Source organism: Chaetodon auriga, chromosome 18 (assembly GCF_051107435.1).
Source record: "Chaetodon auriga isolate fChaAug3 chromosome 18, fChaAug3.hap1, whole genome shotgun sequence".
In the NCBI taxonomy this organism is placed as follows: domain Eukaryota; kingdom Metazoa; phylum Chordata; class Actinopteri; order Chaetodontiformes; family Chaetodontidae; genus Chaetodon; species Chaetodon auriga.
Genome location: NC_135091.1, coordinates 22,769,388 through 22,784,999, shown reverse-complemented (window position 1 = coordinate 22,784,999; position 15,612 = coordinate 22,769,388). Strand labels below are relative to the sequence as shown.

Genomic DNA, 15,612 nt, shown 5'->3' with positions numbered 1-15,612 from the left:
GTGCCGATCAGCAGGCTTGGCCTGCCTGATACAATGGGGCAGGAATCCTGTGCCGATCAGCAGCCCTCTTGCAGCCCCGGAACTCTTTAAGAGGGCTTGTCGGGCTCGGGTCCACTCCCGCCGACATCTGCTGACTAAGGCAAGCGTAGAGGGGACTCTGACTTCACGTTCCAAGGCGGGGAACAGAGGAGGCTGATAGCAGTAAGCACACTGGAAGGGAGACATGCCAGAGGAGGAACAAGGTAAGGTGTTATGCACATATTCAATCCAAATAAGATTCTTAGTCCATGTGGTGGGGTTTTGAGAGGTGAGACACCGTAGTCCGGTCTCCAGCTCCTGGTTGAGTCTCTCCGTCTGTCCATTGGTCTATGGGTGATGGCCGGAGGAGAGGCTGACAGAGGCACCAAGGAGATTGCAGAATGATTTCCAAAACTGAGCCACGAACTGCAGCCCCCGGTCTGACAGGACATCCGTAGGGAAACCATGGAGCCGGAAAACATGGTGCAAAACCACCTCCGCCGTCTCTTTGGCAGAGGGGAGTTTGGGCAGCGGAATGAAATGGACCATTTTGGAAAATGATCCACTACAGTGAGTATCGTGGTATTACCTTCGGAAAGTGGTAATCCTGTGACAAAATCCAGAGAGATGTCAGACCAGGGGTGGTGAGGCATGGGCAGTGGATACAGGAGCCCTGAGGGAGGTCTTCAGGAGTACTTGTTCCTGGCACAAACAGGACATGCAGCCACATATTCAGTTACCTCCCTCGTCATGGCCGGCCACCAAAACCTTTGCTGAATCATAAAGATGATCCGGCTGACGCCAGGATGGCAGGACAGGAGCGACGAGTGGGCCCAATGAATAACCTGAGAACGCAGCTCTGCGGAAACAAACAGACGATTAGGGGGAACCCCTTCAGGGGTGGAACGGCCTCGATTAGCATCCAAAACTCTGCGTTCGATCTCCCAGGTAACTGCCCCAATGAAGCATGAAGGAGGCAGAATGGGGACGTTAGCCTTGGGCTCCTAATCTGGGGAGAATAGTCTTGACAGAGTATCGGGTTTTACATTCTTAGAACCAGGACGCTAGGACAGATTGAAGTTGAACCGATCGAAAAACAATTTCCACCTTGCCTGTCTTGTGTTCAATCTCTTGGCTGTTCTCAGGTATTCCAAGTTCTTATAACCAGTCCACACAAGAAAGGGTTGCTCTGCCCCCTCCAGCCAGTGCCTCCATTCCTCCACGGCCACCTTGATGGCTGGCAGTTCTTGGTTACTGAGATCATAATTCCTCTCCACGGGGGACAATTTCCTGGACAGAAAAGCAGAGGGATGTAACTTATTGTCAATTACTGACCTCTGCGACAAGATGGCTACAATACCCTGATCCGAGGCGTCCACTTCAACCACAAACTGAAGAGAGGGGTCGGGCAGGGTGAGAACAAGTGCCGTGGTGAAGCTTTGCTTAAGTCTCTGGAAGGCTTTCTCCACCTGTGGGTTCCAAAAGAACTGAGCTTTGGAGGAGGTTAGAGCATCCAAGGGGGTGGCAATGGTGCTGAAATTTCTGATGAATTTCCTGTAAAAGTTAACAAACCCGAGAAAACGTTGGACCTCTTTCCTGTTGGAAGGGGTAGGCCAGGTGGTAACAGCACTAACCTTCTCCGGGTCCATCCTCACCTCCCCCTCGGAGATGATGAAGCCCAGGAAGGAGACTGTAGAGGCATGAAACTCACATTTTTCAGCTTTGACAAACAACTGGTGGTCTAGGAGTCTCTGGAGAACCTGCCAAACATGCTGTACATGTGTGGTTTCATCCGGGGAGAAAATGAGGATGTCATCTAAGTGCACAAAGACATAGTGGTTTAACATATCACAGAGTACATCATTCACTCGGGCCTGGAACACGGCTGGGGCATTGGTTAGGTCAAATGGCATTACGAGATATTCATAGTGTCCACTAGGGGTGTTAAACGCCGTTTTCCGGTCATCCCCCTCCCTTATCCTAACTAAATGGTAAGCATTACGTAAGTGCAGGGGCAACAGCTCAATCGCGCAATCACAGGGGCGATGAGGAGACAGGGAGGTGGCCTTGGACTTGTTGAAAAGCTCCTCTAAGTCCATGTAGCAGGGGGGCACATTGGAGAGGTCTGGAAAGTCTGTTTCAGAGCCCTCACTTTGGGCCACCTTACCAGAGTGAGTCAGATTGCTGGGGGGAGCGGAAGTAGACACAGAGTTTAGTTTAGGAAAACAGTAATGCTCACAATCCACACCCCAGGTCTTGACTTCTCCTGTAGACCAGTCGATGTGTGGGTTGTCGTGAATGAGCCAAGGGTGGCCCAAAATCAGAGGATGCAGAGGGGCTTGGTAAAGATGGAAACAGAGCTCTTCTGTGTGAGAGTTACTGAAGATGAGGGCTACTGGAGAGGTGTGGTGAGTTACCATACAAAGCAGATGCCCATCAAGGGCACTGGCGCTGATGGGTTGAGGCAGGGGCAAAAATGACAGACTTAGCTCTTTGGCTCTCAGGTCGTACTGCATAAAATTGGCGTCAGCTCTGGAATCAATGAGGACTGGGTGTCTAAGGCAAAAGGAAGGAAGACATGAGCGAAACTGTAGGAAGCTGACGAGTAGATTCAGTGATCAATGTGGTCATGCTCACCAGTTTGCTCTGACTACTGGATGCGCCCGATTTTATCGATCTCAGAAGCTAGGGTGATGAGGGAATTGAGTTCAGTGGGCAGGTCAAGAGGGGCTAAGTGGTCCTTAATTGTCTCAGATAAAACATTTAGAAAGGCATCGGACAGGGCGGACTCATTCCACCCACTCTCAGGTGCCAGGGTGCGGAACTCAATGGCATAACCGTGACCCGTCTCCCTTCCCTTGATGGAGAGCAACAAGCAGCCTGGCCGCCTCCCGGCTTGGTGATGTGCTCTGAAAAATCTGGGAGAAAGTCTTAGTGAACCCTCAGAGTGAATTACAGGTCTCTGCCCTCCTGTTCCACACAGTAGTGGCCCAGTCCAGAGCCCTACCGGTCAGGTGGGAAATGATGTAGGCTATCTTGGACCGGTCAGTGGAAAAAGACATAGCTTGAAACTCAAAATGTAACTCACATTGCGTTAGGAAGGCTCTGCAGTCTCCAGAATCACCAGAGAAGCGCTCCAGTCTGGACAACTGGATGTGAGGCGGCGAGGAAGGGGACACGGGAGGAGATGCGTCAGGAACGGACTGCCGAGACGGATCAGGAACGGCGTCACTGGGTGGCGGCAGCTTCTGGAGCCGCTGAACCTGCTCCACCAAAAAGTTCATCTGGGAACCGAAGGCTGACAACAGGCTCCCCTGCTGTTCAGACAATGCTCCCAATTCATGTCCGAGAACACTTATCTTTTCCTCCTGGTGTTGCACTCTTTTTTCCTGCGATTGGAGCGCTCAGCAGAGAGTATCTGGGTCTGCGTACTCCATAATGTGGTCAGATCTTGCTATCAGATTCACAAAAGTATGGACTCACAAAAGCAGACGACAGACTGATACAGCTCAAAAGGTTTTAATCCAGGCAAAGGTCGGTACACGGGCAGGCAAACCAAACAGGCAGAGGTATCCAAAACGGCAGGCAGATGGGTGGTCAAAGAACAAAGAGAGGTTCGAAACTCACGCTAGAAATACAAATACTAAGGACGCTGGAACTCTCACACGAAGGCAAAGAAGATCTGGCACAGGAGGAAGGGAAGACACAGACTAAATAAACTAGGAGGGAGGTAGCACAGGTGAAGCACATTAGGGTGGGGCAGACAATCACAACGGCGGGAAGGAGAACAAAGGGAGGAAGTAAACTTAGAGACAACACAGGGAAAAACAAGACTATCAAAATAAAACAGGAAACAAAAGAAAACAGAGACATGACAGATCATGACAGTTTTGTGGCCTCTTCCAACACATTCTCACTCCTAAATTGTCACATATGGACACAGAGCTCCATGGTGTCAGTTTTTATGGCATTGGGTACAGGTACAGCATCATTTGTCAAGTTAGCAATAATAAATGCACTTTGGTTAGGTTTAGGCACCAAATCTATCATTGTTTGGCTTAAAATTAGTATGTTAGTAATTTATGTGGTTTAACTTACTTACAAAGACATCAACCTTCACTTTAGGTTTCACACGGGACACAAACCGTGGTGGCCTGGGTTAAAGTTGACCCATCCAACCGCTTCACCTTCCTTCCTCCAAAGGCAGACTTTTCTCACTACTTTTACTATGTCATTTGATGAGATGGGAATAAGAACGGGCTGTCTATAGTCTATTGGACTACCCAGCACTATCAAAAAAGATGCTAAAGGAACCCAGTGTCTTAAAAAGTGACAAAAAGGGGTCTTGACCAAGCATCTGTATGTGACGTTTGGTCAGGATGCCTAGAACTAGTATATCTTTCTAGGTCTTTCTTTCATGCTCTGTCTTACATTCCTTACCATCCTTGATGTCCACTGTGGTGGTCACCATCTCCATTTCATAGGTGTCCCTCATCTGTTGTCCCCAGAAATGGGTGAGGTGCTCAGTCTCGATGAGGTCACTCTCGTCCTCCTCCAGGGGAAGCCACGTTCCATCAATGAACCACTGACCCCTCATCACCGGAATACGGTCTTGCTCTGAAAGACACCACAAGATATTTATTACTATTTCAAAGATTGTGTTGCCTGTATTTGTTTCATTTAATTCCCTGTCTTAAACAGGACAGGAAACACACAAAGATAGAAAGTGGGGCCCAACTCATAACACATAAAGTGGAAAAACAGTGAATAGACTTATGTTAGTTTGGCAATAAAAACTCATAGCATAACATCACGAAGAAGGGTATGAAAAAACACTGAGAGGATTTGCACCGTGGAAGTGTACTCTGCTTAAATTGTTCCACTGTCCTTGCTGTCACTGTTAAGTGAATTAGTGAACAAATTGTATAACAGTTGTTGCAGTAACAGTAGTAGCAGGTATTGACACTATTTGACAAGGCCGTTTGGCTGAATATAACAACAATATAATGCCGTTGGTGGAAACAGCCACAGAGACCAGTTGCCCATCACATTTACTGTAGCTCCTTCAAGGAAAACAGGTGTTAAATGAGGGCTGGGCACTGAGTCCTAACGTCCGGTTCTGGCACCATTAAGAAGATGTTTGAATTTCAATTCTTTTTTTCGGTTCCTAAATGCCCACACTAGTTTATTTATTACTCCGCCCGGCGTGCTCCTAGTAAGAAGAACATCACTCGTCTGAACATGGACCGCAAAAAACACCACTTGAAAGCCTGGCTTCATTTTAATTTGAAAAAGGACGGATTGGCACAGTGCAACACCTGTGAAAAACTTATTTCTGCCAAAGGAGGATGCACAACAAACATGATAAAACACCTTCGCCTGCATGGTATAATAATTAACGAGTGTACTGTGTTTAACTCGTTGCGTCGCCCTCCTGCTCCCGTCGCCTCCTCCACTTCGGACAGTCAACCATCAGCCAGCAACTCCTCGTTGCAAACGGAATCAGGTACATGAAAATTCTGGTTGTCTTATTCTCAACAGACTAGCTTAAGTTATAGACTACCAATTGCTAAAACTGTGTCAAATCTGTTGATAGTTGTTGAACGCTCGCAGAGTGATGCTAACGTTAGCCAGTCTGAGCCTGCTGCTGCTGCTACATCAACCAGCCAGCAGAGTCGTTTCTTCAACCAGCAAAGAAACGACGTGACACCACTGTGGCAGCAAGGGGAAAGCTGTCAGCGGAGCAGAAGAGTGAGAAGAGTGCCACAGAAAAGTAACAGCTTATGTGGTGAAAAGGCTGCATCCCCTTTCAGATGTCGAATCGCCCACATTTAGGTAAGCAAATAAGAATAACGTTAAGCTAACCAACTTAGCTGGTAGCTACTTGTTATCTACCCCTGACCTAACGTTACAGTAATAGTTCAGGTTTAACTTTATTTATAGATCCCTGCTTCAAGAATAAGATGGACAACAACACTGCAGTCTGGGAACGGACCAAGGGGAAGTTGCTGGCAAACTCTGAGCAGGTGAAATGTCATTCATACACAAATATATATACTGTCTCCCACAGTCCTTAACATTTTATATTTAATTTGCATTTTACGTCATCCACACAGTAATCATTAACACTGTACTGTTTATACTTTTTTAATCACCTTACTTCAACACCTCTACTGTTAATTACTTAAGTGCATGCCTTTATTAGCACATATTCTATTATAGACTGTGACAACTCTCTGTACTGGTGGTTAGGACAGTTCACTGCTGTTTAATTTTATTCTTATATTCTATCCATCTTTCTATATCTACCTGTCCCTCTCCATATTATGTCCTCTGTAGTCAGCGGCACTCCATGATCATGCAGAAGAGGTTGGTGTGATGCAGGGCGAGGGAAACCAGGAAGGTGTGGAGACTGACAGCGAGGAGGAAGAGGAGAATGTAAGTAGATTACTGAAATTATATTTGGTATGTGCTTCTCAGTCATGAAATATATTTTTAATATGTTTTTTTTTACTGATAACTGTTCTGTGTTTGTTTAGCAGCCTCCTCCTTCCAAACAATCCAATAAGTCTCCACTGGAGGAGCTTTTTGCTGAGGAGGATGCCATGAAGAGGACCTCACAGGAGAGGTTGATGTCCATGGAAGAGCGTGCTAAAAAGGAGATCCAGACGTTCTGGGAAACGCCACCAACCATCACATCGTCTGACCCTACTGCCTGGTTGTGGACCCAGAAACAAACTTATCCTTTACTGTCATGTCTAGCCTTCTCATATTTATGTGTCCAGGCCTCCTCAATGCCTAGTGAACTTGTGTTCTCCACTGCAGGAAACACAGTCTGTGTGGAATGGTCACGCTTACTACTTGAAAAAGCAGACATGATAATCTTCCTCACAAGAACTGTTTTTGATTTCATTTGTCACGTGACTGCTCCAGTGTTTGAGTTTGTTTTATTTTGTTTCATATCTAAACATCCACCTGGGCTGCAGCTCTTTGTTTTTTAGACTGCTGCCAACTTGTAGTGTTATTTCAGCAAGTTTCAGTTTTACAGTTACAGTTAGGGACCCTCCCTTGTAATTGAATATATCAATGTATCAAGTTAACTGGCAATGTGAATAAATAAAAATGGCCTGTCTAAAGGCTTTTTCAAATGAAAAAATTCTCCTGTGAAATAAGCTGTGACGTCTTGACCTGTACCTCAAAGAATCGGAATTGAGAATCGTTTAGAACAGGAATCGAAATTGAGAATCGGAATCGGAATCGGAATCGTTAAAATCCAAAAGACGCCCAACCCTACTTTGCAGTACTACTACAGTTTCACAAATGTGGGAATTTTCTGCTTTCCTCTGTTTCATATTATTGTAAACTGAAATCTGAAAATAAGACATCTGAAGACGTTACCTCAAGCTCTGGCAAACTTTAAATGTCATTTTCTATTAAACTATAAATTGATAATAGTTTTTAGTTGACATTAGCTGTATATAATAACAATAATGATTAAACCAATGACAAGTACGCAGAACGTGGTCGTGCTGATGGCCTATCATAATAGTGTGAAATAAGTAAAATATTTATTCATTTAACTAATGAACTTACTACTTTACTGGTCTAATTTTACCAAGTAGTGGTAGACATGCTTGATGTTATTGTGGCAACTGTATTAGGGCTATCCGGTTCAGCAGTTTCTACTTGTGGTATTAATTATGCTGGTAGTACAAAGTGGTGATGGTGCGGCAGTAATGTACGTAGAAGTAGTGGGCAGGTGCCAGTAGTACTTATAATATATGGTAGCAGTATGTTGTAACAGCTTTATCGTTATGGACATAAACCATTGACATGCTCACGGTTCCAGTAAACAGGGTAGCATTCCTTCTCCTTGATATCCACTTCATACAGTCCCCCTCTAACACACACTGCCTCCACGCTGATGCTGATGTCGTCCGGGTCTTTCATCTCCTCTGACACAGAGTGCCGCTGCCCTCCGCCCATCTGCACTGCCGGCTCAGCCCGGACACTTCCACCGACCAACGCTGCGCTATCCCGCTGGATTTCGCCGGACGTGGTTGCTTCCTTCCCCTCGGCCTCAACGGGATCGATCTTGTCAGGGTTCTGCTCACAGAATCTCCGATAGACGATCTCAATTTTTAGAGAGTCGTGTCCAACGAATGGCTTCCACGTTCGTTTGTCCTCTTTGTAGAACCACCTGACCTCCTCTGGTCCCAGTTCCGTTACGATCTCACCGCGGTGCCTGGAGCTGTTGGACCGTATGCGCTTCTTGGTTGTGACATTCCCGTCACTTTCGGTATAGTCGATGGACAGATACGACGAGCCCGAATATTCTTCACCAACAAGGCCGAGCATCATGCCTTCCTGGGATAACGAGTCCCCCCTTAACAGCGGCAGATGTCTATCGAACCCGGGCTGCGTTGGGTCCCTGTCCCCATCAGCACCACTATCTCCCATCGGACTGTTGTCGTAGCCAGAAACAAACACATCATTTGCCATATCCCATTCACTACTGCTGACAGAGTTATTCTCCGAGCTCTGCTGGCGGATAGACGGTTTATCCTTTAGATTGCTCATTGTTTGGCCGCAGGCTATTAGACTCAATACATGGAAGAATTCTAAAAAAAACAACAAAACAAAACACTACGATACCGCCAGACTATATGATGTTAGCAGATTAACGGTTTCTTTCTCTCCAGCTGGTAACATCTGTATGTCGAGCTGTTCTGACCCCGAAAATATTTATTAACATTATAGCTACAGATTCAAAAACGTTTGCCCGAACTGTTAAAAAGACACGTATGCCTCCTGTTTTCCTGACTGCACACATTCCCGTTCACATTCCTCTTTTTGGCGTGATTGGCAGGAATATTCAATGAACGGTTCTACCTAGGATGGTAATCTCAGTTACTCCATAATGTCAAGTAAATGACGTCAATTTTAACTTCCTGCTCAATTATTCAAAATAAACTCAATATCAGCGAGAAGGAATAAACTGATTTTAAATATCAATAATACATTTCAAAGTATACAAATAAGAAAAAGAGTAGTTTTTATTGTTGTTGACTGTGTGAGTTTCAGAACATAGCTTGCAGCTCTTCCGATCTTATTTCTATACATGCGCTTTTAATTTGAAGGCAAATTCACCATGAAAATATCTTAGGTTTTTCTGGTCTGCCTGACTCGTGAAGAAGAGAGTTTACACGGAGACTTAAATGTGGTAGTAAGTTAGGGAATTCATATTTAATAATAACATATACCTTTGAATGGACAACTAACCTAATTTGTGGTTAAATAAGTACTATTTGAAATAAGTCTGATACATGGTGTATACTTTCTATACCTTGTAGGCCGCCGTAGTTCTAGCTGAGAAGGTCCTGTCATGGGAGTCATGGAAAGTGTTCGCCAGAGGATTTTTTAATAACTACGTTTTTTCTATAATTTAAAAGTATATGAAATGGTAGCGGTTTTCCTTGTGACCTTGTATGAGTACTCCCCGCTGTTTTACATCAGTGTGGTTTCTTTGTGTTTCGTTGTTACCGCCGCCATGGTCCTCGGCTGGTAAGTGATATTTTTAGCCATGTTGGCTTAGCCACTGTCCTGCCAACAGCACTGATAAATTAGATTCACATATAAATGTTAGCTCTACACGTGTCCCTTGTATTTGGTCGATTTAGGTTGCTTGTCTTTTACATTTTATCTTGATGACTTTGCACGTCGACAACATAATCACTACAAAAGTAACTACAATAGCATATCACATTATACAATAACATAGCCGGAGCAGATTTTTTCTAATCGCTGTTCACAAACGTACTTTGACCAGTTGTTATCAGACACACAATGGATAAAACGGTTGATAAGTTAACAAAAACATCAATATTTTACAGTAATGTAGATATATATGTATATATTTAAATATATATAAGTTGTAACATAAAATGTTTATGTACAATATAAGTCAAGTCTGCCTAAATATTAAACAAATACAACTACTGCAAAAGAATAAATACTGAATAGGTTATGCACTAGATGAGTTTGTATACATGAAGTGGGTGGTTATGTACATGTACAAATGCATGTACTGCACACCACCATAGAGCTGACGCTGGCAGAGCCAAAAGCAAGAGATGCCTGCAATATCGTAACTCCATCTCACATTCAGACATTTTGAAGTTGCTTGTATAGAGTTCTTGCCACTACATATATTTATCTGTTGTCTTAAAGCCTCCAGCTTTCATATTACATCCCACATGTCCTGTAGGTGGCACTAGAGAAGAGGCCATGTTCTAGTTAGATTAAGATAAGATAAGATAAGATAAGATAACACTTTATTAATCCCCATTGGGGAAATTTGGGTGTTACAGGCAGCAGCAGTAGTATCAAGAGTATAAAAAGACATAGAAAGGTACAGTATGTAAAAATTATTGCTAATGGAAAAAATGTAAACAAGTGTACAGGGAATGGAGAATTGCACATGGTTTTAGACTTGTTCTTTCAAGTAGAGTGTTATTTACTATTGCACATTATACATTGCACATATATATGCATAGACTTGATACAAGAAGATGGAAATGTAATATTGAAGAAAAAATGTAATATTGCACTAGATATTGCATGAACTGTAATGGCATGATGATGAAAACATAGAATCGCACATTGCAAAATAGTGCAGGGCAGTAAGTACATAATCACAGTGTTGCATCAGACAAAACTAGAGTTGAACAGTCTGACTACACTTAGAATGAAGGACCTGCGATAGTGTTCTTCTTATGGAGTGGATGCAGCATTCTGCTGCTGAAGATGCTGCTTAGGGTCCCCACTGTATCATGCAGGAGGTAGGATGGGTTGTCCATGATTGATGTCATCTTGGCTAACATCCTCCTCTCACCCACCTCCTCAATGGTGTCCAGAGGCCAGTCCAGGACAGAGCCAGCTTTCCTGACCAGTATTTTTAGTCTTTTCCTTTTCCTCTCAGAGCTTCCACAGTCCCAGCAGACCACTGCATAGAAAACTGCAGATGCCACCACAGAGTCATAAAACAGTGTTTTTAACAATGTTATGGAGACAATTTTGGCCCTTCCTGTACAGGACATCTATGTTGTTAGTGCAGTTCAGTTTGTTGTTGAGGTGAACACCCAGGTATTTGTAATCCCCCACAATCTCAATGTTCAAGCCCTGGATGTTCACTGGTGTGGTCTGTGGTACCTTCCTGCAGAAATCTTCATTTGCCATACAAACTATGGCAAGCCGTTCCTGCCAGAAATACGCCACATTCAGTCACGTTTCAACTTCATTACGGCGTAAAAAAACGCTGTTTTTTTTTTTTTCAGATTTTACGGCGGTTTTTACGCCGTAATGCGCAAAAAGAACACCGCTTTTTATGCCGTAATGAAGTCCTCCAAGAACGCGTGTAAAAAACGGCGTTTTGCGCATCACAACGCGCGTAAAAAACTGCGTTTTCCTAGTCTGATAATAATCTCCACCCACCTCGGTCCAAGATGGCTGAGTGAGCACTTGCAAGTTTAGGAGCTGAGCACCAACTAACGAAAAATTTAGTGAAACATATATCTTATACTGCACACTACTCGAGGTAACTTAGAGCAGTGGTGAGTACACCGTGTTGAACTGGCTAACAACCTTATTTTGAGGAGAACTCTTACCATAAACAACGATATACGTCGAGAGAAAAATATTTGCTAAGTGCATCAGTAAGCTTGCGCACAACAACACATGGAAGCGCAGTTAACAGAACTACTGCATGGCAGATGCACCTGTGATCTCCTTTGTGGATTCCGAATTCCCTCCTCTTCCCATCACACCATCTTCTACGCCGTCCAAACCCCGTGCTACCAAGAAATTGAAGACACACCGCTCTTTGAATATGGATGACAGGGACTTAGTGAAAAAAATATCCGATGTCTTAAACACCACACTTGACAGCCTAGAAAAAAACATGGAGAAACTCATTTCTGATAATACACTGAAAATCGAGGGTCTGAAAAAACAGTTGACTTCGCCTGCGCTGAGATTCAGGAGATAAAAGGAAAGGTGACACAAGTTGATGCTCGAGCTAGTGAGACGGAGAAAAAAGTGTCTGTTATGGACCAATGAGTCACCGATCTGGAGAACTACTCACGACGCTGGAACCTGCGCCTGTATGGAGTGCCTGAAAATAAGGAGCAAGACGTCCGTACCGAGGTGATACACATCTGCCAAGCGATCCTGCTGGAGTACAAAACAAAACTTCCAGACGCGATTGATACAGTGCATCGACTCGGTCAACCAAGGAAAGATGTCGCCAAGCCACGAGGAATCCTCATGCAGTTTGCCACCCATTTCTACCGCGACAAAGTCTGGAAAGCGGCAAAGAAGTCAGCATATCTGCAGACCAAGAAACTGCGTTTCGCTGAGGATCTGTCACTGGCCACCAGGGAGAGACGGAGGCAGCTGTGGCCTTTGGTGGCCAAAGCACGCGAACAAGGAAAAACGGTGTACTACATTGGAGGGAGAGCTTTTGCAGAAGGAACTGAACTGATTCCAACTACCAGAAGGTGATAATCACATAACTGTCAATAAGGCTTATACTGAGAAAGGCTGAGACCTGATGCTCATGGTTCATTATTGTGCAAGTTAACTGTTCTAAATTGCTCCACGTTGCACTAAAGGAATGAGCACAGGCAATATTTATATATGATGCCTCATAGTTAATGTGATGGAATTTCCCCTCGCGAGACAAATAAAGGAATATTGATTGATGTGATGTGAGGAAAAATCTGAAAAACTAGGTGCCTCTTTATGTTTACATGTTATGTTTCACTGCTTATAGAGCCTAAGATGGATCAGCTCCTGTTAAGGAGGATAATATTTTCTGAGTTTATTCTATCTTTACACATATTTTGTTCTATTCATTGTTATTATTATGTCTTTATCCATTGTTACTTTCAATGCCAGGGGGTTACGAAATAATATTAAGCGCAAGGCGCTATTTTTGTTTGCTAAGAAGCACAAAACTGATTTCTGTTTTATCCAAGAGTCACATTCAGTTCCTGATGATGGAAAATTTTGGAGATCCCAATGGGGTAATGAGTTGTGGCAGGCTCATGGATCTGAACATTCTGCCGGTGTTACCACTCTAAAACATAACTTTTCAGGGTCCGTGTTAGTAACCATTCGTGATCCGTCAGGCCATTTTATCCTCCAATGATAGACATTGAAAACATCATAATAGCAATTGTTAATATTTACCGCTATAACTTGCATAATGATAATAATATAATGCTGGAAACTTCAGAAAACCATATTGAAAATGCTTCTAATAACTTTCCTATCTCAGGTTTTGTATTAGGGGGTGATTTTAACATGATACTTGATCACAATCTGGACTGTTGGCCTCCATGCAACTCTGCTGCAGTTAATAAAAACCTGGAAGTTTTTATGCAAAAATTTTATTTAATTGATGTATGGAGACACCAACATCATAACACTAATGCCTTTACATGGAGTAACAGAAATGCCACCAGGAAATCGCGACTTGATTTTTGGTTAGTTTCCAATAATCTGAACATCGATAAAACATTAGCTAATATTATTACAACACCACTAACTGATCATAATACAGTCTCCATATTTATCCTTTTACACTCTGCTTCCACAAAGATATATAGAAATGCTTACTGGAAGCTAAACAGCTCTCTTTTAAAACATGAGGCAGTTAAATCAGGCATAAAGAGGATAATAGCAGAATTTTGGAATAAAGCAAGTGCTGAAGGTGTATATGGTAGCAACTGGGAACTTTTGAAATTTAAAGCTGCCCAGTATTTAAGAAACTATGGAAGTACCTTCTCCAAAAACCAAAGACTAGAAGAAGAGACAGTAATCTCTAAAATAATTTCATTATCTCAGAAAAACTCTACTGATATGTCAGAAAGGGAGCGTTCTGACTTGATCTCAGTACAAACTAAACTAAATGAAATATATTTACAAAAGGCTAAAGGTGCCTTTGTAAGATCAAGAAAGAAATGCATTGAAGCAGGAGAGCAGAATTCAGCCTATTTTTTTTAACCTCGAAAGACATCACGTGAAGCTTAATTTAATCCAGTGTTTCTCAATTCCGGTCCACGGGCCCCCCTGCCCTGCATGTTTTAGATGTTTCCCTCCTCCACCACAGCTGATTCAAATGATCGGCTCGTCATCAAGCTCTGCAGTGGCTTGATAACGAGCCACTCATTTGAATTGGAGCAGGAAATATCTAAAACATGCAGGCCAGGGGGGCCCGAGGACCGGAATTGAGAAACACTGATTTAATCCAACAACTCAACATTAATGGTGATCTAACTGGTAATCCAACATTTATTGAAGATATAACTCCCTTTTTACTTAAGGTAATTTTAGAAAGTGTGGAACAAGGAACCTTACCCCCTACACTAACACAAGGACTGATTACATTAATCCCAAAACCTAAAAAAGACCACCTACTTATTGATAATTGGGGACCCATTTCGCTACTGAACACTGATTACAAGGTATTTGCTTCTATACTTGCTAAACGGCTTAAGAATGTTTTAGACCCAATTATTGATGAGACCCAATCAGGATTTATGAGAAAAAGACATATCTCCAATAATATTCGTCTTGTTTGGGACTTAATCGATTACTCCTCTCTGTGTTCTGATGACAGTTTTATCTTCTTTTTGGACTTCTATAAGGCATTCGACACCGTTGAACATAATTTTATGTTTCAAACAATTGAACATTTGGATTTGGTGACTTCTTTTGTAAAGCTGTCAAAACTATGTACTCAAAAGGTAACAGCTCCATCAGACTCAGAGTGGGACTTTTGCCACTCATATTAAAAATAGCTCATTAAAAGGTATCTTTATTGCAGATAGAGAAATTAAAATAAGTCAGCTGGCTGACGATACCACACTTTTTTTAAAAAATACCACACAGGTTCCCATTGCTGTCCATATAATAGATTTATTCTCTGCAGCTTCTGGACTTTGTTTAAACCTGAAGAAATGTGAGCTGTTTCCTCTTAAAGACTGCGATGACTCCACGATCTACAATATTCCTATTAAAAACAAACTCACTTACCTTGGAATTACCATTGTTAAAAATCAGACACAGATGTTCTGAAAATTTTAATATGATTGTAGACAAGACAAGGAAAAAACTAAACCAATGGCTTCAAAGAGATCTATCTTTGAAAGGCAGAGTTTTATTAACAAAGGCAGAGGGGTTGTCTCGTCTTACTTACGCCGCTACTCCCCTGGCTGTCGAAAAACAGATCTGCAGTGCCATTGATAAGCTATTATTTAATTTTATACGGAAGGACAAGACGCATTATGTGAAAAAATCTGTTGTTATGAACACCTATGACTCTGGTGGTCTAAACTTTCTTGACTTTACTACCCTCAACAATACCTTTCAAGTTAACTGGATAAAGCAGTTTTTACATAATCCTACATCCACTTGGAACTTTATACCCAAATATATTTTTTCTACCATTGGAGGCCTTGAATATGTGCTATTATGTAATTATAAAATAGAAAAACTTCTCATAACTCTATCAAACTTTCACAAGCAAAT

General features: G+C 42.8%; 2 protein-coding genes across 4 annotated transcripts in view; one reads left to right on the top strand and one right to left on the bottom strand.

Annotated features, from left to right (window-relative positions):
* ddhd1b (DDHD domain containing 1b) overlaps positions 1–8,922 on the bottom strand; it is a 39,930-nt gene extending 31,008 nt beyond the window's left edge. For both annotated transcript variants that reach the window (XM_076756697.1, XM_076756696.1), the window contains exons 1-2: positions 7,860–8,922; positions 4,459–4,635 (exon numbers count right to left, since the gene is read on the bottom strand). In XM_076756697.1, coding sequence (XP_076612812.1) covers positions 4,459–4,635; positions 7,860–8,598 — 916 coding nt within the window. In that variant the 5' untranslated portion in view covers positions 8,599–8,922. The remainder of the gene's footprint in view (positions 1–4,458; positions 4,636–7,859) is intronic.
* A 244-nt stretch (positions 8,923–9,166) lies between these two features.
* The window catches only part of cgrrf1 (cell growth regulator with ring finger domain 1), a 32,632-nt gene continuing 26,186 nt past the window's right edge, over positions 9,167–15,612 (top strand). The window contains exon 1 of one of the 2 annotated variants that reach the window (XM_076756824.1): positions 9,167–9,582. In XM_076756824.1, coding sequence (XP_076612939.1) covers positions 9,479–9,582 — 104 coding nt within the window. In that variant the 5' untranslated portion in view covers positions 9,167–9,478. The remainder of the gene's footprint in view (positions 9,583–15,612) is intronic. The other variant, XM_076756825.1, reaches the window with a different exon arrangement.